Genomic DNA, 24,992 nt, shown 5'->3' with positions numbered 1-24,992 from the left:
GGTGGTAGTGGTAGTTGTGGTGGTGGTTGTGGTGGTGGTTGTTGTGGTGGTTGTAGTGGTGGTTGTAGTGGTGGTTGTAGTGGTGGTGGTAGTGGTAGTTGTGGTGGTTGTGGTGGTTGTGGTGGTAGTTGTGGTAGTGGTTGTTGTGGTGGTTGTGGTGGTTGTGGCGACTCACCAGGGGCTAAGTCCTCCAGGGGGATCTCCTCCAGCTGCTCTCTGCTGCCACGTGGTTGCCCGTCAGCTACACAAAGACAAAGGTGCCCCAGGTAACCTTAACAAACTGTAGGGGGCAAGTGCTGTTAGTAGCGAGTAGCACCGCCAACAACAACAACCACCGCCATTCCCACTAAGTGGCGGTGACGTCACCACGGCACCTGTGCCAGGCTAGGTGCACGAGGAGGTCACAGCACAGACCCAGCAGGTGCCATGGGCTGACTGCTGTGCCAGGCTAGGTGCACGAGGTCACGGGACAGACCCAGCAGGTGCCATGGGCTGACTGCTGTGCCAGGCTAGGTGCAGGTCACGGGACAGACCCAGCAGGTGCCATGGGCTGCCTGCTGTGCCAGGCTAGGTGCACGAGGTCATGGGACAGACCCAGCAGGTGCCATGGGCTGACTGCTGTGCCAGGCTAGGTGCACGAGGTCACAGGACAGACCCAGCAGGTGCCGTGGGCTGACTGCTGTGCCAGGCTAGGTGCACGAAGAGGAAGTCACGGGACAGACCCTGCAGGTGCCATGGGTTGACTGCTGTGCCAGGCTAGGTGCATGACTGGTAGATGCGTTTTATCCGCCCGGCGCTCCGCTCGTTGTTGTGAGCGTCACTCCACAATAATACAATTACTATATTATGTAATAATTATTACATTACATAATGATTACAATAATTACAGTTAGTATAAGCATATTAAAATAATGTTAATACTTAGTTATACCATTACTGTAATCATAATTATTATACTGCAACAATTATTTTTTATTTAATTATATTATGATTATTACATAATATACCAGAATCCATAAATGATTTATGAATTAACATATTATGATTATTTATGAATTTAATACAATTACAATAATTATAATTCGTATACTATAATACAATAATTGTCATAATTGCAATAATCACAGTTAATAAACTCATAATCACATATTATAATAATTATATTATAATACAATGACAATCATATAATAATTATATTATAATAAACGCCAATAATTATAATATAATTATTACAAAACAATGCCAATCATTAGAATATAATTATTATATTCATAATTAGTCTTATGCAATGATTATCATTGTATTATAAAATAATTATTATAATACAATAACAATGGCAGTCATTAGAATATAATTATATTATAAGATATTAATTATTATAATTGATTAATGTTCTATGCTATATTACTTCTTATAATACAAATATATTACTATAACATAATACTAACTCTTCTAATTTAATATAATTACATTACAATATAATTCGATTATATTATGATAATTCCGCGTACGGTAAAACCTTGGGATTGTGAGTGACTTGGCCTGCGAATGTTTTGCAAGAAGAAAATATTTTTTTTGTTTAAATAATAAACATTAACTTGATAAACGAGTGAAGTCTTGGAATACGAGCAGCAGGTGGACTCTTTGCCCTGCCAAGCGACACGTCATCACGATTGATGTACCCGTTCTTTGCATTACAAACACACCCATGCTCGCAATCAAAAGGTTTCACCCTAACACGTTAATTATAATGACGTCCTTGATTTTTAAGCTTTCGTGACTGCAGGAATTCACTCGTTGCTAAGGCAACGTCAACAAAATCAACAGCAGCAGCAGCAGCAGAGATCACGGCGGTCTTCAATGATCGCGTCACAATATCATGGCCGATCAGAGATTCTTCACCGTTTTTTCCGGGCAACTAAACCGAAAACCTCCGGCCACGAGACACCAAGTCTCCATCAGCCGCAACAACGCTTGTGGGTTCTCAATGCAAACTCTGATCCTCTCCGGATGCATTGTCCTTGAAGCCGATTTGGGTCCACACCCAGGGGAGGCTTTATCCTGAGCCTCCCCGGTCTCGTGTCAGGGCGCAGAGGACGCCAAGAGGCGCTGCGAAATCGACACCAAAATCAATCGCCGCATCGATACCCATCAATGGCGCGAGAGGCGTTGCCGTGCCGGCCACAACTCACACTTCTTAGCGGTCCCCATGAGTGGCAGGGTGGTGTCGTCATGGTTACCGGCCTTGCCCCGCCCCACGGTACCCACGCTGCTCCCGGCGTTGCCCTGGAAACGGGAGGGGGAGGAGTTAGGGGGTCGCCCCTCCCCCCCACCACCACCACCACCGCAAGACTGCCGGAGTGGAGCACCACCCACCCCATGCTGCTGCTGTTACCACTAACCCACTACAATACTAATATACTAATTTACTACTATACTAATACAATACTAATATACTACTATACTAATACACTACTATACTAATACACTACTATACTAATACACCACTAACCCACTACAATACTAATATACTACTATATACACTACTAATATACTACTATACTAATACACTACTATACTAATACACTACTATACTAATACACCACTAACCCACTACAATACTAATATACTAATTTACTACTATACTAATACAATACTAATATACTACTAATATACTACTACTAATATACTACTACACTACTATATATACTACTATACTAATATACTACTATACTACTATACTAATACACCACTAACCCACTACAATACTAATATACTACTAATATACTACTATACTACTATATACACTATACTACTAATATACTACTACTAATATACTAATATACTACTACACTACTATATATACTACTATACTAATATACTACTATACTACTATACTAATACAATACTAATATACTACTAATATACTACTATATACACTACTAATATACTACTATACTAATACACTACTATATACACTACTAATATACTACTATACTAATACACTATATATACTAATATACTACTAATATACTACTATATACACTACTACAATACTAATATACTAATACACTACTATATACACTACTAATACACTACTATACTAATACACTACTATATACACTACTAACCCACTACAATACTAATATACTAATACACTACTATACTACTATATACACTATACTACTAATATACTACTACTAATATACTAATATACTACTACACTACTATATATACTACTATACTAATACACTACTATACTAATACACCACTAACCCACTACAATACTAATATACTACTAATATACTACTAATATACTACTATATACACTACTATATACTAAAATACTAATATACTACTAATATACTACTATATACACTACTAATATACTACTATACTAATACACTACTATACTAATACACTACTATACTAATACACTACTATACTAATACACCACTAACCCACTACAATACTAATATACTACTAATATACTACTATACTACTATATACTACACTACTATATACACTTCTAATATACTACTATACTACTAATATACTACTACTATACTAATACACTACTATATACACTACTAATATACTACTATACTACTATACTAATATACTACTATATACACTACTAATATACTACTATACTAATATACTACTACTAATATACTACTATATACTATATATACTACTACTAATATACTACTATACTAATACACTACTATATACTACACTATACTACTACTAATATACTACTATATACTAATACACTACTATATACACTACTAATATACTACTATATACTACAATACTAATATACTACTAATATACTACTATACTAATACTAATACACTACTATATACTACAATACTATATACACTACTAATATACTACTATACTAATACACTACTATATACACTACTAATATACTACTATACTAATACACTATATATACTAATATACTAATACACTACTATATACTACAATACTAATATACTACTAATTTACTACTATACTAATACACTACTATATACACTACTAATATACTACTACTAATATACTAATACACTACTATATACTACAATACTAATATACTACTATACTAATACACTACTATATACACTACTAATATACTACTATACTAATATACTACTATACTAATATACTACTATACTAATACACTACTATAAACACTACTATATACACTACTAATATATATACTACTATATACTACTACTAATATACTACTATATACACTACTAAAATACTACTATACTACTACTACACTACTATATACACTACTAATATACTACTACTAATATACTACACTACTATATATACTACTATACTAATATACTACTATACTAATACACTACTATATACACTACTAATATACTACTATACTACTAATATACTACTATATACTAATACACTACTATATACACTACTAATATACTACTAATATACTACTATACTACTAATATACTACTATATACTAATACACTACTATATACACTTCTAATATACTACTATACTACTACTAATATACTACTATATACTAATACACTACTATATACACTTTTAATATACTACTAATATACTACTACACTACTATATATACTACTATACTAATATACTACTATACTAATACACTACTATATACACTACTAATATACTACTATACTACTACTAATACACTACTATATACACTTCTAATATACTACTATACTACTAATATACTACTACTATACTAATACACTACTATATACACTACTAATATACTACTATACTAATATACTACTACTAATATACTACTATATACTACTACTAATATACTACTATACTAATACACTACTATATACACTACTAATATACTACTACTAATATACTACTACACTACTATATATACTACTATACTAATATACTACTATACTACTATATATACTACTATACTAATATACTACTATACTAATACACTACTATATACACTACTAATATACTACTAATATACTACTATACTACTAATATACTACTATATACTAATACACTACTAATATACTACTAATATACTACTATACTACTAATATACTACTATATACTAATACACTACTATATACACTTCTAATATACTACTATACTACTACTAATATACTACTATATACTAATACACTACTATATACACTTCTAATATACTACTACTAATATACTACTACACTACTATATACACTTCTAATATACTACTACTAATATACTACTACACTACTATATATACTACTATACTAATATACTACTATACTACTATACTAATACACTACTATATACACTACTAATATACTACTATACTACTACTAATACACTACTATATACACTACTAATATACTACTATACTACTACTAATACACTACTATATACACTTCTAATATACTACTATACTACTAATATACTACTACTATACTAATACACTACTATATACACTACTAATATACTACTATACTAATATACTACTACTAATATACTACTATATACTATATACTACTACTAATATACTACTATACTAATACACTACTATATACACTACTAATATACTACTACTAATATACTACTACTAATACACTACTATATACTACTACTAATATAATACTACTAATACACTACTATATACTGCACTATACTACTAATATACTACTACTAATATATACTACTAATATACTACTACACTACTATATACACTACTATATATACTACTACTAATATACTACTATACTAATACACTACTATATACACTACTAATATACTACTATACTACTACTAATATACTACTATACTACTACTAATATACTACTACTACACTACTAATATACTACTACACTACTATATATACTACTATACTAATATACTACTAATATATAAATACTACTAATATACTACTATACTACTTATATACTAATACACTACTATATATACTACTATACTAATATACTACTAATATATAAATACTACCAATATACTACTATACTACTAATATACTACTACTATATATACTACAATACTAATATACTACTAATATACTACTAATACACTACTATATACTACACTATACTACTACTAATATACTACTACACTACTATATATACTACTATACTAATATACTACTACTAATATACTACTATATACACTACTAATATACTACTAATATACTACTATACTACTAATATACTACTATATACTAATACACTACTATATACACTACTAATATACTACTAATATACTACTATACTACTAATATACTACTATATACTAATACACTACTATATACACTTCTAATATACTACTACTAATATACTACTATACTAATACACTACTATATACACTACTAATATACTACTATACTACTACTAATACACTACTATATACACTTCTAATATACTACTATACTACTAATATACTACTACTATACTAATACACTACTATATACACTACTAATATACTACTATACTACTATACTAATATACTACTATATACTACTACTAATATACTACTATACTAATACACTACTATATACACTACTAATATACTACTACTAATATACTACTACTAATACACTACTATATACTACTACTAATATACTACTACTAATACACTACTATATACTGCACTATACTACTAATATACTACTACTAATATATACTACTAATATACTACTACACTACTATATACACTACTATATATACTACTACTAATATACTACTATACTAATACACTACTATATACACTACTAATATACTACTATACTACTACTAATATACTACTACTACACTACTAATATACTACTACAATACTATATATACTACTAATATACTACTATACTACTAATATACTACTACACTACTATATATACTACTATACTAATATACTACTAATATATAAATACTACTAATATACTACTATACTACTTATATACTAATACACTACTATATATACTACTATACTAATATACTACTAATATATAAATACTACCAATATACTACTATACTACTAATATACTACTATATATACTACAATACTAATATACTACTAATATACTACTAATACACTACTATATACTACACTATACTACTACTAATATACTACTACACTACTATATATACTACTATACTAATATACTACTACTAATATACTACTATATACACTACTGCTATATATACTACTATATACTACTACTAATATACTACTATACTACTACACTACTAATATACTACTACTAATACACTATATACTAATATACTAATACACTACTATATATACTACTATACTAATATACTACTAATATACTACAATACTAATACACTACTAATATACTACTATACTAATACACTACTATATATAATACTATACTAATATACTACTACATACTATACTACTACTAATATACTACTATACTAATATACTACTACTAATATACTACTATGCTAATACAATACTAATATACTAACAAATATACTACACTACCACTGTACTACTACCAATACACTACTACTAATATACTACTATACTAATACACCACTAACCCACTACAATACTAACATACTACTAATACACTACTAATATACTACTATACACACTACTAATATACCACTAATATACTACTAATACACTACTAATATACTACTATACTAATACACCACTAATATACTACTATACTAATATACTACTAATACACTACTACTAATATACTACTATATACACTACTAATATACTACTAATACACTACTAATATACTACTAATATACTACTATACTAATATACTGCTATACTAATATACTAATACAGTACTATATATACTACTATACTAATATACTACTATACTAATATACTACTAATACACAACCAATATACTACTAATATACTACACTACTACTAATATACCACACTACTACTAATATACTACTAATATACTACGCTACTATATATACTACTATCCTACTACTACACTACTAATATACTACAAATATACTAATATACTACAAATATACTACTACTAATATACTACTATACTAACACAATACTAATATACCACTACTAATATACTACTAATATACTACTACTAATATACAACTACAACACTACTAATATACTACTACTAATATACTACACTACTACTGTACTACTACACGACTTATATACCACTAATATACTACTAATATACTACTAATATGCTACTACTAATACACTACTATATATACTACTAATATACTACATTACTAATATACTACTAATACACTACTACTACACTACTAATATACTACTACACTACTAATATACTACTACTACACTCCTAATATACTAGTACTATACTACACTACTACTAATATACTACTATATACTACACTATACTACTACTATAGTACTACTATACTACTACTACCACACTACTAATATACTACACTACTAATATACTAATACACTACTACTAATTAACTACTAATATACTACACTACTATATATACAACTATACTACTACTACACTACTACTACACTACTAATATACTACAAATATACTACACTACTACTATATATACTACTAATATACTACTACACTACTATATATACTACTAATATACCACTACTACACTACTAATATACTACTACACTACTACTACACTACTAATATACTACTACTACACTACTACAACACCACTACACTACTATACTACTAATATACTACTACACTACCAATATACTACTACACTACTACTATACTACTAATATACTACTACACTACTAATATACTACTAATAAACTACTACCACACTACTAATATACTACTACACTACTACTACACTACTAATATACTACTACACTACTAATATACTACTACACTACTACTACACTACTAATATACTACTACACTACTAATATACTACTACACTACTATATATACTAATATACAACACTACTAATACACTACTAATATACTACTACTAATATACTATTAATATACTACACTATATATACTACTAATATACACTACTAATATACCACTAATACACTACTAATATACTACTATTCTAATACACCACTAATATACTACTATACTAATATACTACTAATACACTACTACTAATATACTACTATATACACTACTAATATACTACTATACTAATACACTACTATATATACTACTATACTAATATACTACTAATATACTACTATACTAATATACTACTATACTAATACAGTACTATATATACTACTATACTAATATACTAATATACTACTAATACACTACCAATATACTACTAATATACTACACTACTACTAATATACCACACTACTACTAATATACTACGCTACTATATATACTACTATCCTACTACTACACTACTAATATACCACAAATATACTAATATACTACAAATATACTACTATACTAACACAATACTAATATACTACTACTAATATACTACTAATATACTACACTACTACTAATATACTACTACTAATATACTACTACTAATATACTACACTACTACTGTACTACTACACTACACGACTTATATACCACTAATATACTACTAATAGACTACACTACTAATATACTACTAATATGCTACTACTAATACACTACTATATATATACTACTAATATACTACACTACTAATATACTACTAATACACTACTACTACACTACTAATATACTACTACACTCCTAATATACTAGTACTATACTACACTACTACTAATATACTACTATATACTACTATAGTACTACTATACTACTACTACACTACTAATATACTACAAATATACTACACTACTACTAATATACTACTACACTACTATATATACTACTAATATACCACTACTACACTACTACTACACTACTAATATACTACTAATACACTACTACTACACCACTACACTACTATACTACTAATATACTACTACACTACTACTATACTACCAATATACTACTACACTACTACTATACTACTAATATACTACTACACTACTAATATACTACTACTACACTACTAATAAACTACTACTACACTACTAATATACTACTACACTACTAATATACTACTACACTTCATAATAAAGGTTTTTGGGTTAGATCGCGTTTATTTATAAATGTGTCGTAACCCTCCACCACCCGACACGGCCAATCAGCAAAGAAAAGTGTCACGTTGACAAAAGACAAATAATTCACTACTTCAGCCCACCGGTGTGTTGAAGAGTTAATCCACATTTACAGTTTGAGTACGACGTTTCGCTGGTAAATACTTCCAGCATCATCGGGCAATTCGCCAGAATGGCGTGTTGAAGAGTTAATCCACATTTACAGTTTGAGTACGACGTTTCGCTGGTAAATACTTCCAGCATCATCGGGCAATTCGCCAGAATGGCGTGAATTATTTGTCTTTTGTCAACGTGACACTTTTCTTTGCTGATTGGCCGTGTCGGGTGGTGGAGGGTTACGACACATTTATAAATAAACGCGATCTAACCCAAAAACCTTTATTATGAATAATATTGGTCGCGAAAGCCTACGTGTTAAACATACTACTACACTACTACTACACTACTAATATACTACTACACTACTAATATACTACTACTACACTACTAATATACTACTATACTACACTACTATATATACTACTAATATACAACACTACTAATACACTACTAACTACTAATACACTACAACTACCACTCCTCCTGCTACCACACCTACCACAACTACCACTCCTCCTGCTACCACAACTACCACACCTACCACAACTACCACTACTACCACAACTACCACTCCTCCTGCTACCACTACTACCACACCTACCACTCCTACCACTCCTGCAACCACAACTACCACACCTACCACTCCTCCTGCTACAACACCTACCACAACTACCACTCCTGCTACCACAACTACCACACCTACCACTCCTACCACTCCTCCTGCTACCACAACTACCACTACTACCAATACTACCACAACTACCACTCCTACCACAACTACCACTCCTCCTGTTGGTGGCTGTGGTGGTGGCCGTGGTGGTGGTGGCCGTGGTGGTGGTGGCCGTGGTGTTGGCCGTGGTGGTGGTCGTGGTGGTGGTGGTCGTGGTGGTGGCCGTGGTGGTGGTCGTGGTGGTGGTGGTCGTGGTGGTGGTGGTCGTGGTGGTGGCCGTGGTGGTGGTGGTGGTGTTGGCATGCCTGGAAGTGCATCTTGGTCCAGCCGTCTTTCTTGTAGCGGCTGTGCATCTCACGGTGAGACCACAGCGCTGTGAGCAGGGCAGACGCAGCACGCAGCTCACGACTCGTAGACGTCCTGAAACACACACACAGATACACACACAGACACACACACAGACACACACACAGAGACAGACACACACACAGACACACACAGACACACACACATCTCACGGTGAGACCACAGCGCTGTGAGCAGGGCAGACGCAGCACGCAGCTCACGACTCGTAGACGTCCTGAAACACAGACAGACACACACAGACACACACAGACAGACACACACACACACAGACACACACACACAGACACACACAGACACACACAGACACACACAGACACACACACATCTCACGGTGAGACCACAGCGCTGTCGCAGCACGCAGCTCACGACTCGTAGACGTCCTGAAACACACAGACAGACACACACACACACAGACACAGACACACACACACACAGAGCACACACACAGACACACACACAGTGACACACAGACACACACAGACACACACAGACACACACAGACACACACAACAACAACAACAACCGCCATTCGCCACTAAGTGGCGGTAACGTCACCACGACGCTTGTGCCAGGCTATGTGCACACTGAGGCCACGTGAAGTGTCGAACGCCCGCTGGCAGGAGGTCACGGGCAGACCCAGGTGCCACGGGTCGACTGACTGAGATGACTGAGATGACTGGCTGATGCACCACCTGTGCCCCCTACTGTGCCAACCTGCTGTGCTTTAGCCACCCGGCGCTCCGCTCGTTGTTCTGAGCGTCGCTCCTCCGCCCTCCGTTGTTGTTGGAGGGCGACTGCCTCCAACTGCCCAGTAGCGTCCTTCACGAGCTTCCTCCACAGAGGCCGATCTTGACACCGCTGGTACCGGTCATCGGCAAGTCCACTCAGCTCCACGTCCTCCTGTACCACATCACTCCATCTCTTCTCTAGCCCGTGCCCCGCCCGCTTAGCCCCCTCAATCCGGCCGAACAAAAGCTGTTTCGGCATGCGGTGGCTGGGCATGCGGGCTACATGACCCAGCCATCGCAGCCTTGCCCGACGGAGGAGCTCACCGATGGGACCTTGCCCAGATCTTTCAAGGATTTGTGAGCTCCTCACACAATCCAGTCTGGTTAAACCCAGGATGGATCGTAGGCAGGCCAGCCTAAATGTTTCTAACCAGCGAAGATGTTCCATTAGGGGGGTCCACGTTTCGCAAGTGTAGAGAAGTGAGGGAATGACCGTGGCCGAGAAGACCTGAAGCTTAGTGCGGAGCGACAGACCAGGTAGCTTCCACACAGCGTTACGCAACCGATGAAAAGATATTGCCGCTCGACTGATTCGGAGTGAGACCTCTGCTGTCAAACTGGAGCCAGTCATGAGCACACTGCCCAGGTATGGGAAACTCTCCACTCTCTCCACAACTGCCCCATCACCGATTGGGAGTTGTGGGGGTGGAGTGTCCGATGGTACAAAATATGCAGGCAGGTGCTTAGTTTTGGTGGGGCTGATGGTAAGGCCCCACCTCTTAGTGGCACGCTCCAGTCTCAGCAGCAGCGTCTCCAACTCCTCCTCTGACTGAGCAGCTATTACCAAATCATCAGCATACATAAGGTGGTTGAGCAATAGGGAGCCATCCCTTGACCGCACCCGGGCATCGATCAGCCTCCCATTATATCTGTACCATATGGAGATTCCCCCGGTACAGCTATTGAAGGCTTCACGAACTACGTGGTCAAAATAGATGTTAAATAATGTGGGAGCCAGAGGACATCCCTGTCGCACCCCAAGGTGTACAGGAATGGCTCTGACTCCCGGCCACGTAGTTTTACCCGGGCCCGCTCACCATCATGAAGGTCCTTAATGATCGTGAGCAGAGGGTCAGGTACTCCAAAAGCACGAAGAACAACCCAGAGCCCAGGCCTACTGATGGTATCATAGGCCTGGACCAGGTCAATAAAGCAGAGATGTAGGTCTTGTTGGAATTCCCTACACCTCTGCTGTAGCAGACGGACAGAAAATATGGCATCTGTGCAGGACCGCCCTTTCCTGAAACCGCATTGGGGCTCCGCAAGCCTCTCCTCAGCGTGCCTGGTAAGGCACACAAACACACACAGACACACACACAGACACACACACAGACACACACAGACACACACAGACACACACACACACACATACACACACACAGACAGACACACACACAGACACACACAGACACACACACACACATACAGACACACACACAGACACACACAGACACACACATACACACACACAGACAGACACACACACATACACACACACACAAACACACACACACAAACACACAGACAGACACACACAAACACAGACAGACACACACACACACAAACACAGACATACACACACGCAGACACACACACACACACAGACCGACACACACAAACACAGACAGACACACACAAACACACAGACAGACACACACACACACACAGACAGACACACACAAACACAGACAGACACACACACACACAGACACACAAACACACAGACACACACACATACACACACACACATCTACACCACCCACCGGGATGCGCTGATGGAGACCGCCCGCTCGATGCCCCCGGCGCTCTGAAGGTGCCGGGCGTTGTCCACGCTGCCCGTGGCGAGCTCGGCCAGGGCCCCCAGCAGGGCGGCGACGCCGTCCTCGCCCACGGGGCCCAGCGGGACGCTCGCCGACGACGCGGGGGGGGGCGCCCCCCCGACCCCCGCCTCCGGCGACACCTCGGGCAGCCTCTGCACCAGGTTCCTGGTGCCGTGGGTCCCTGGCGCAGAAACGTGGGGGGAGAGCCGTCAGCTAACCGCTGCTGCCGCTGCCGCTGCTGCTACTACTGCTGCTGCTGCTCCTGCTGCTGCTGCCGCCGCTGCTGCTGCTGCCGTTCTTGTTGTGTGGGAGACGTCCGTGTTGCAGCCTCCTCAACGTCTCCCACCCCCCCCCCCCCCCCCCCGTGTCTCTCCCCCCCCCCGTGTCTCTCCCCCCCCCGTGTCTCTCTCCCCGTGTCTCTCTCCCCGTGTCTCTCCCCCCGTGTCTCTCCCCCCGTGTCTCTCCCCCCATGCATCTCCCCCCGTGTCTCTCTCCCCGTGTCTCTCCCCCCCCCAGTGTCTCTCCCTCCGTGTCTCTCTCCCCGCCTCTCCCCCCGTGTCTCTCCCCCACCATAACGACCCCTCCACCACCACCACCACCACCCCCAGACCTATGAGAGCCTTGTTCTTGGGGTCGCGAGCGAGTCCACGCAGAGCGTGGGCGGACGCGCAGACCACTCGCTCGCGCTCGCTCCTCAGCTGCTCCACCAGCCGCGGCAGCCCCTCCTCCTTGCGCACCACCGCACGGGCAACCTCCGCCCACTGCCAACGACGACGGTGTCAACCACACACACACACACAGACACACACACACAGACACACACAGAGTCACACACACACACAGACACACACACACACAGAGTCACACACACACACAGACAGACACACGCACACACGCAGACACACACAGACACACAGACAGAGTCACACACACACACACAGACACACAACACACACACACAGACACACAGACACACACACAGACACACAGACACACACACACACGCAGACACGCACACACACACACGCAGACAGAGTCACACAACAGACACGCAGACACGCAGACACACACACACGCAGACAGAGTCACACACGCAGACACACACACACACACACAGACACACACACGCAGAGTCACACACACGCAGACACACGCACGCAGACACACGCACGCAGACACACGCACGCAGACACACACACGCAGACACACACACACAGACACACACAGACACACACAGACACACACACACAGACACACACACACACACACGCAGACACGCTCACACACACACACACACACACGCACACACGCACACACGCACACACACAGATACACACACACGCAGACACACACACACGCAGACACGTGCACACGCAGACACACACACGCAGACACACACACGTATGCACACGTGTATACATGCACACACATGTACACACACACACACACATGCACAGATAGACACACATACACGCAAAGATCACCCGTATAGCCTTGAAAGGCTGTAGGGGCAAGTGCTCTTAGCGAGTAGCAGAGCCTGTGAAGGCCGGCACGGCACACGAGGGGGTGGGTGGCCAGACACACACACGCACACACGCACACAAACACACATATAGATACACACACCACACACACACAGACACAGGCACACAGACAGAGTCACACACACAGACACACGCAGAGACACAGACAGACAGATAGATAGATACACACACCACACACAGACACAGTCACTCACAGAGACACACGCAGAGACACACACAGCCATAGATAGATACACACACCACACACACACACACAGACACAGTCACACACAGACACACGCAGAGACACACAGACAGATAGATATACACACACCACATACACACAGACACAGTCACACACAGACAGATAGATAGATACACACACCACATACACACAGACACAGTCACACACAGACACACACACAGACAGATAGATAGATACACACACCACATACACACAGACACACACACAGACAGATAGATAGATACACACACTACATACACACAGACACACACACAGACAGATAGATAGATACACACACCACATACACACAGACACAGTCACACACAGACACACACACACAGACACAGACACCCACGCGTGAGGGTGGGTGGCAGTGCGAGCTCGCGACAGTACCTGTCCGTCACCGCTAGCGAGGGTGTAGATGGCGCTGGTGGCCGCCTCCAGCGTGATTGGGTTCCTCGACTGCTTCAGCAGAGACACATAGGGGCGGAGTGCTTCGGGCTGGTACAGCAACTCCCACCCTATACACACACACACACATTATATACTATACACTACACTATACATTATACACTACATTATACATTATACACTACATTATACACTATACTCTCAGAGACACGTAGGGGCGGAGTGCTTCGGGCTGGTACAGCAACTCCCACCCTATACACACACACACACATTATATACTATACACTATACACTACACTATACACTATACACTACACACACATTATACATTATACACTACACACTACACTATACACTACATTATACACTACACTATACATTATACACTACACTATACACTACACACACATTATACATTATACACTACATTATACACTACACTCTCAGAGACACGAAGGGGCGGAGTGCTTCGGGCTGGTACAGCAACTCCCACCCTATACACACACACATTATACACTATACTATACACTACACACCACATTATACACTACATTATACACTACACTATACATTATACACTACATTAGACACTACATTATACACTATACTCTCAGAGACACGTAGGGGCGGAGTGCTTCGGGCTGGTACAGCAACTCCCACCCTACACACACACATTATACATTATACACTACACTATACACTACACACATTATACACTATACACTACATTATACACTACATTATACACTACACTCTCAGAGACACGAAGGGGCGGAGTGCTTCGGGCTGGTACAGCAACTCCCACCCTATACACACACACATTATACATTATACACTACACACAAACATACATTATACACTATACACTACATTATACACTACATTACACACTACACTCTCAGAGACACGAAGGGGCGGAGTGCTTCGGGCTGGTACAGCAACTCCCACCCTATACACACACACATTATACATTATACACTACACTACATTATACACTACACACACACATTATACATTATACACTACAGACACATTATACTCTACACACTACATTATACACTACACACACACATTATACATTATACACTACACACACATTATACACTACTTACACACTATACACTATACTCTTAGAGACACATAGGGGCGGAGTACCTCGGGCTGCTACAGCAACTCCCACCCTACACACACATTATACATTATACAAACACATTATACACTAAACACACTACACTACACACTATATTATACGAACACATTATACACTACACACACTATACACTACACTCACTATACACTACATTATACGAACACATTATACACTACACACACTATACACTACACTCACTAACTACACACACTATACACCACACTCACTATACACTACATTATACGAACACATTATACACTACACACACTATACACTACACTCACTAACTACACACACTATACACTACATTATACGAACACATTATACACTACACACACTATACACTACACTCACTACACACACTATACACTACACTCACTAACTACACACACTATACACTACACTCACTACATTATACTCCCCTCTCCTGAGTCTCAGTGACTCAGGGCACGGGAGGAGAGGGGAGGGAGCTCACCTCTGACAGGCTCCTTGCGAGGAGGGATGTCCACTTCATCGCCATCAGTACCCCCCTTGTTGCCTGGGAAGGGAACCATCACACACACACACACTACCATCACTCACACACACTACCATCACACACACACACACTACCATCACTCACACTCACACACACTACCATCACACACACTCACACACACTACCATCACTCACACACTACCATCACGCACACACTACCATCACACACACACTACCATCACACACACACTACCATCACACACACTACCATCACTCACACACACACTACCATCACTCACACACACTACCATCACACACACACACTACCATCACTAAAACACACACTACCATCACACACACTACCATCACTAAAACACACACTACCATCACACACACTACCATCACTAAAACACACACTACCATCACACACACTACCATCACTCACACACACACACACACTACCATCACTCACACACACTACCGTCACACACACACACTACCATCACACACACACACACTACCATCACACACACACACACACACTATCATCACACACACACACACACTACCATCACACACACTACCATCACACACACACTACCATCACTCACACACACTACCATCACACACACACACTACCATCACTCACACACTCACACTACCATCACACACACACACACCAGCTAAGGCCCCGCACACAGCTGCCGTCGCTCTGTGTTCACAAGCCACGTGGCCATCAACAAATGATAGCAGCTCAACCACGTGGCTGATATCATCATCGTCGTCATCATCGTCGTCATCATCGTCACGTGGACATTGACAGCAGCAGCAGCAGCAGCCAAAGACTCTGACCGAGCGTGGCGACGTCGACTCTGAACGTGGAGGGGACAAACGGAGGAGGAGCCGGAGACAAAATCCACGCAGCGACCACCACGGGGAGAGAGACGCAGACTGTACAGAGACAGCAGCAGCAGCAGCAGGGTCGGGGTGGAACCCACGACCTCCTGTAGACCAGGCGAGGTAGTTAACATCTCATAGTCACCGTGATGATGATGATGAGAGACACAGACCTCCTGTAGACCAGGCGAGGTAGTTAACATCTCATAGTCACCGTGGTGATGATGAGAGAGAGACACAGACCTCCTGTAGACCAGGCGAGGTAGTTAACATCTCATAGCCACCGTGGTGATGATGAGAGAGAGACACAGACCTCCTGTAGACCAGGCGAGGTAGCTAACATCTCATAGTCACCGTGGTGATGATGATGATGAGAGACACAGACCTCCTGTAGACCAGGCGAGGTAGTTAACATCTCATAGTCACCGTGGTGATGATGATGATGAGAGACAGACCTCCTGTAGACCAGGCGAGGTAGCTAACATCTCATAGTCACCGTGGTGATGATGAGAGAGACACAGACCTCCTGTAGACCAGGCGAGGTAGCTAACATCTCATAGTCACCGTGGTGATGATGAGAGAGACACAGACCTCCTGTAGACCAGGCGAGGTAGCTAACATCTCATAGCCACCGTGATGATGAGAGAGACACAGACCTCCTGTAGACCAGGCGAGGTAGCTAACATCTCAGTCACCGTGATGATGATGAGAGACACAGACCTCCTGTAGACCAGGCGAGGTAGTTAACATCTCATAGTCACCGTGGTGATGATGATGATGAGAGACAGACCTCCTGTAGACCAGGCGAGGTAGTTAACATCTCATAGCCACCGTGATGATGAGAGAGACACAGACCTCCTGTAGACCAGGCGAGGTAGCTAACATCTCATAGTCACCGTGGTGATGATGAGAGAGACACAGACCTCCTGTAGACCAGGCGAGGTAGTTAACATCTCATAGTCACCGTGGTGATGATGATGATGAGAGACAGACCTCCTGTAGACCAGGCGAGGTAGCTAACATCTCATAGTCACCGTGGTGATGATGAGAGAGACACAGACCTCCTGTAGACCAGGCGAGGTAGCTAACATCTCATAGTCACCGTGGTGATGATGAGAGAGACACAGACCTCCTGTAGACCAGGCGAGGTAGCTAACATCTCATAGCCACCGTGATGATGAGAGAGACACAGACCTCCTGTAGACCAGGCGAGGTAGCTAACATCTCAGTCACCGTGATGATGATGAGAGACACAGACCTCCTGTAGACCAGGCGAGGTAGTTAACATCTCATAGCCACCGTGATGATGAGAGAGACACAGACCTCCTGTAGACCAGGCGAGGTAGCTAACATCTCATAGCCACCGTGGTGATGATGAGAGAGACACAGACCTCCTGCAGACCAGGCGAGGTAGCTAACATCTCATAGCCACCGTGATGATGAGAGAGACACAGACCTCCTGTAGACCAGGCGAGGTAGCTAACATCTCATAGCCACCGTGGTGATGATGAGAGACACAGACCTCCTGTAGACCAGGCGAGGTAGCTAACATCTCATAGCTATCACTGGGCTCTGTGCTGTTAGTAGCGAGTAGCAGCAGCAGTGCCTATGAAGGCCAGCACGGCTCACAGAGCCAGACTAAGGCTCCCACAGGGTTCAGTGTTAATCACTGAGACTCACAGAGCCAGGCTAAGGCTCACACACGGTTCAGTGTTAATCAGTGAGACTCATAGAGCCAGACTAAGACTCCCACAGGGTTCAGTGTTAATCACTGAGACTCACAGAGCCAGACTAAGGCTCACACAGGGTTCAGTGTTAATCACTGAGACTCACAGAGCCAGACTAAGGCTCCCACAGGGTTCAGTGTTAATCACTGAGACTCACAGAGCCAGACTTATGCTCCCACAGGGTTTGATATTAATCACTGAGACTCACAGAGCCAGACTAAGGCTCCCACAGGGTTCAGTGTTAATCACTGAGACTCACAGAGCCAGGCTAAGGCTCACACACGGTTCAGTGTTAATCAGTGAGACTCATAGAGCCAGACTAAGACTCCTACAGGGTTCAGTGTTAATCACTGAGACTCACAGAGCCAGACTAAGGCTCCCACAGGGTTCAGTGTTAATCACTGAGACTCACAGAGCCAGACTTATGCTCCCACAGGGTTTGATATTAATCACTGAGACTCACAGAGCCAGACTAAGGCTCCCACAGGGTTCAGTGTTAATCACTGAGACTCACAGAGCCAGACTTAGGCTCCCACAGGGTTCAGTGTTAATCACTGAGACTCACAGAGCCAGGCTAAGGCTCACACACGGTTCAGTGTTAATCAGTGAGACTCATAGAGCCAGACTAAGACTCCCACAGGGTTCAGTGTTAATCACTGAGACTCACAGAGCCAGACTAAGACTCCCTTAAAGTTCAGGTTTAATCACTGAGACTCACAGAGCCAGACGAAGACTCCCACAGGGTTCAGTGTTAATCAGTGAGACTCATAGAGCCAGACTAAGACTCACACAGGGTTCAGTGTTAATCACTGAGACTCACAGAGCCAGACTAAGGCTCACACAGGGTTCAGTGTTAATCACTGAGACTCACAGAGCCAGACTAAGGCTCCCACAGGGTTCAGTATTAATCACTGAGACTCACAGAGCCAGACCAAAGACTCCCACAGGGTTCAGTGTTAATCACTGAGACTCACAGAGCCAGACTAAGGCTCCCACAGGGTTCAGTGTTAATCACTGAGACTCACAGAGCCAGACTAAGACTCACACAGGGTTCAGTGTTAATCACTGAGACTCACAGAGCCAGACTAAGGCTCCCACAGGGTTCAGTGTTAATCACTGAGACTCACAGAGCCAGACCAAAGACTCCCATAGGGTTCAGTGTTAATCACTGAGACTCACAGAGCCAGACTAAGGCTCCCACAGGGTTCAGTGTTAATCACTGAGACTCACAGAGCCAGACTAAGGCTCCCACAGGGTTCAGTGTTAATCACTGAGACTCACAGAGCCAGACTAAGGCTCCCACAGGGTTCAGTGTTAATCACTGAGACTCACAGAGCCAGACCAAAGACTCCCACAGGGTTCAGTGTTAATCACTGAGACTCACAGAGCCAGACTAAGGCTCCCACAGGGTTCAGTGTTAGTCACTGAGACTCACAGAACCAGACTAAGACTCCCACAGGGTTCAGTGTTAATCAGAGAGACTCACAGAGCCAGACTAAGGCTCCCACAGGGTTCAGTGTTAATCACTGAGACTCACAGAGCCAGACGAAGGCTCCCACAGGGTTCAGTGGGTTGAGGGTGCTGCATGGCGTACCTGATGAGAACCAGGCGTCTGGAAGAGCAGCAGGAGGAGGTAGAGGAGGTAGAGGAGGTAGAGGAGGAGGAGGAGGTGCAAGGAGGTGCAAAGAGGTGGGGAGAGAGCAGGAGGAGAAAAACGATGACGGAACACAGAGGTCAGAGGTCGGCACCTCCTGTAGGTGTGGTTCTGTATGGGCGGTGTGGTTCTGTAGGTGTGGTTCTGCAGGTGTGGTTCTGTAGGTGTGGTTCTGTATGTGTGGTTCTGTATGTGTGGTTCTGTAGGTGTGGTTCTGTAGGTGTGGTTCTGTAGGTGTGGTTCTGTAGGTGTGGTTCTGTAGGTGTGGTTCTAAATGGGCGGTGTGGTTCTGTAGGTGTGGTTCTGTATGGGCTGTGTGGTTCTGTAGGTGTGGTTCTGTAGGTGTGGTTCTGTAGGTGTGGTTCTGTATGGGCTGTGTGGTTCTGTAGGTGTGGTTCTGTAGGTGTGGTTCTGCAGGTGTGGTTCTGTATGGGCTGTGTGGTTCTGCAGGTGTGGTTCTGTAGGTGTGGTTCTGTAGGTGTGGTTCTGTAGGTGTGGTTCTGTAGGTGTGGTTCTGTAGGTGTGGTTCTGTAGGTGTGGTTCTGTAGGTGTGGTTCTGTAGGTGTGGTTCTGTAGGTGTGGTTCTGTATGGGTGGTTCTGTATGGGTGGTGTGGTTCTGTAGGGGTGGTTCTGTAGGTGTGAGTCTGTAGGTGTGGTTCTGTATGGGCTGTGTGGTTCTGTAGGTGTGGTTCTGTAGGGGTGGTTCTGTAGGTGTGGTTCTGTACGTGTGGTTCTGTAGGTGTGGTTCTGTAGGTGTGGTTCTGTAGGTGTGGTTCTGTATGGGCTGTGTGGTTCTGTAGGTGTGGTTCTGTAGGTGTGGTTCTGTATGGAATGTGTGGTTCTGCAGGTGTGGTTCTGTAGGTGTGGTTCTGTAGGTGTGGTTCTGTAGGCGTGGTTCTGTAGGTGTGGTTCTGTATGGGCTGTGTGGTTCTGTAGGGGTGGTTCTGTAGGTGTGGTTCTGTAGGTGTGGTTCTGTAGGTGTGGTTCTGTAGGTGTGGTTCTGTAGGTGTGGTTCTGTATGGGCTGTGTGGTTCTGTAGGTGTGGTTCTGTAGGTGTGGTTCTATAGGTGTGGTGCGGTGTGGTTCTGTAGGTGTGGATCTGTAGGTGTGGTTCTGTAGGTGTGGTTCTGTATGTGCGGTGTGGTTCTGTAGGTGTGGTTCTGTATGGGCGGTGTGGTTCTGTAGGTGTGGTTCTGTAGGTGTGGTTCTGTAGGTGTGGTTCTGCATGGGTGGTTCTGTATGGGTGGTTCTGTATGGGCTGTGTGGTTCTGTAGGTGTGGTTCTGTAGGGGTGGTTCTGTAGGTGTGGTTCTGTAGGTGTGGTTCTGTATGGGTGGTTCTGTATGGGTGGTGTGGTTCTGTAGGGGTGGTTCTGTAGGTGTGGTTCTGTAGGTGTGGTTCTGTATGGGTGGTTCTGTATGGGCGGTGTGGTTCTGTAGGTGTCGTTCTGTAGGTGTGGTTCTGTAGGTGTGGTTCTGTAGGTGTGGTTCTGTATGGGTGGTTCTGTATGGGTGGTGTGGTTCTGTAGGGGTGGTTCTGTAGGTGTGAGTCTGTAGGTGTGGTTCTGTATGGGCTGAGTGGTTCTGCAGGTGTGGTTCTGCAGGTGTGGTTCTGCAGGTGTGGTTCTGTATGGGCTGTGTGGTTCTGTAGGTGTGGTTCTGTAGGTGTGGTTCTGTAGGTGTGGTTTTGTATGGGCTGTGTGGTTCTGTAGGTGTGGTTCTGTAGGTGTGGTTCTGTAGGTGTAGTTCTGTATGTGTGGTTCTGTAGGTGTGGTTCTGTATGGGCGGTGTGGTTGTGTAGGTGTGGTTCTGTATGGGCTGTGTGGTTCTGTAGGTGTAGTTCTGTATGTGTGGTTCTGTATGTGTAGTTCTGTATGTGTGGTTCTGTAGGTGTGGTTCTGTAGGTGTGGTTCTGTAGGTGTGGTTCTTTAGGTGTGGTTCTGTAGGTGTGGTTCTGTAGGTGTGTTTCTGTAGGTGTGGTTCTGTAGGTGTGGTTCTGTAGGTGTGGTTCTGTAGGTGTGGTTCTGTATGGGCTGTGTGGTTCTGTAGGTGTGGTTCTGTAGGTGTGGTTCTGTAGGTGTGGTTCTGTAGGCGTGGTTCTGTATGGGCTGTGTGATTCTGTAGGTGTGGTTCTGTAGGTGTGGTTCTGTAGGCGTGGTTCTGAAGGTGTGGTTCTGTATGGGCTGTGTGGTTCTGTAGGGGTGGTTCTGTAGGTGTGGTTCTGTAGGTGTGGTTCTGTAGGTGTGGTTCTGTAGGTGTGGTTCTGTAGGTGTGGTTCTGTATGGGCTGTGTGGTTCTGTAGGTGTGGTTCTGTAGGTGTGGTTCTGTAGGTGTGGTTCTGTAGGTGTGGTTCTGTAGGTGTGGTGCGGTGTGGTTCTGTAGGTGTGGTTCTGTATGGGCTGTGTGGTTCTGTATGTGTGGTTCTGTATGTGTGGTTCTGTAGGTGTGGTTCTGTAGGTGTGGTTCTGTAGGTGTGGTTCTGTAGGTGTGGTTTTGTAGGTGTGGTTATGTAGGTGTGGTTATGTAGGTGTGGTTCTGTAGGTGTGGTTCTGTAGGTGTGGTTCTGTAGGTGTGGTTCTGTATGGGCTGTGTGGTTCTGTATGTGTAGTTCTGTATGTGTGGTTCTGTATGTGTAGTTCTGTATGTGTGGTTCTGTAGGTGTGGTTCTGTAGGTGTGGTTCTGTAGGTGTGGTTCTGTAGGTGTGGTTCTGTATGGGCTGTGTGGTTCTGTAGGTGTGGTTCTGTAGGTGTGGTTCTGTAGGTGTGGTTCTGTAGGTGTGGTTCTGTAAGTGTGGTTCTGTATGGGCTGTGTGGTTCTGTAGGTGTGGTTCTGTAGGTGTGGTTCTGTAGGTGTGGTTCTGTATGGGCTGTGTGGTTCTGTAGGTGTGGTTCTGTAGGTGTGGTTCTGTAGGTGTGGTTCTGTAGGTGTGGTTCTGTAGGTGTGGTTCTGTATGGGCTGTGTGGTTCTGTAGGTGTGGTTCTGTAGGTGTGGTGCGGTGTGGTTCTGTAGGTGTGGTT

At 42.1% G+C, this 24,992-nt stretch overlaps 1 protein-coding gene across 1 annotated transcript in view; it reads right to left on the bottom strand.

Annotated features, from left to right (window-relative positions):
- LOC116958433 (splicing regulator ARVCF-like) overlaps positions 1 to 24,992 on the bottom strand; it is a 65,312-nt gene that overhangs the window by 4,200 nt on the left and 36,120 nt on the right. The window contains exons 10-17 of the mRNA XM_076058624.1: positions 21,916 to 21,933; positions 17,696 to 17,758; positions 16,053 to 16,180; positions 14,503 to 14,653; positions 13,836 to 14,073; positions 11,224 to 11,338; positions 2,193 to 2,286; positions 176 to 241 (exon numbers count right to left, since the gene is read on the bottom strand). Coding sequence (XP_075914739.1) covers positions 176 to 241; positions 2,193 to 2,286; positions 11,224 to 11,338; positions 13,836 to 14,073; positions 14,503 to 14,653; positions 16,053 to 16,180; positions 17,696 to 17,758; positions 21,916 to 21,933 — 873 coding nt within the window. The remainder of the gene's footprint in view (positions 1 to 175; positions 242 to 2,192; positions 2,287 to 11,223; positions 11,339 to 13,835; positions 14,074 to 14,502; positions 14,654 to 16,052; positions 16,181 to 17,695; positions 17,759 to 21,915; positions 21,934 to 24,992) is intronic.

Source organism: Petromyzon marinus (assembly GCF_048934315.1).
Source record: "Petromyzon marinus isolate PM22_M1 ecotype Great Lakes invasive population chromosome 77 unlocalized genomic scaffold, UKy_Petmar_22M1.pri1.0 chr77_unloc.4, whole genome shotgun sequence".
In the NCBI taxonomy this organism is placed as follows: Eukaryota; Metazoa; Chordata; class Hyperoartia; order Petromyzontiformes; family Petromyzontidae; genus Petromyzon; species Petromyzon marinus.
The sequence above is the reverse complement of the archived record's forward strand: the minus strand, read 5'-3'. Positions and strand labels throughout refer to the sequence as shown.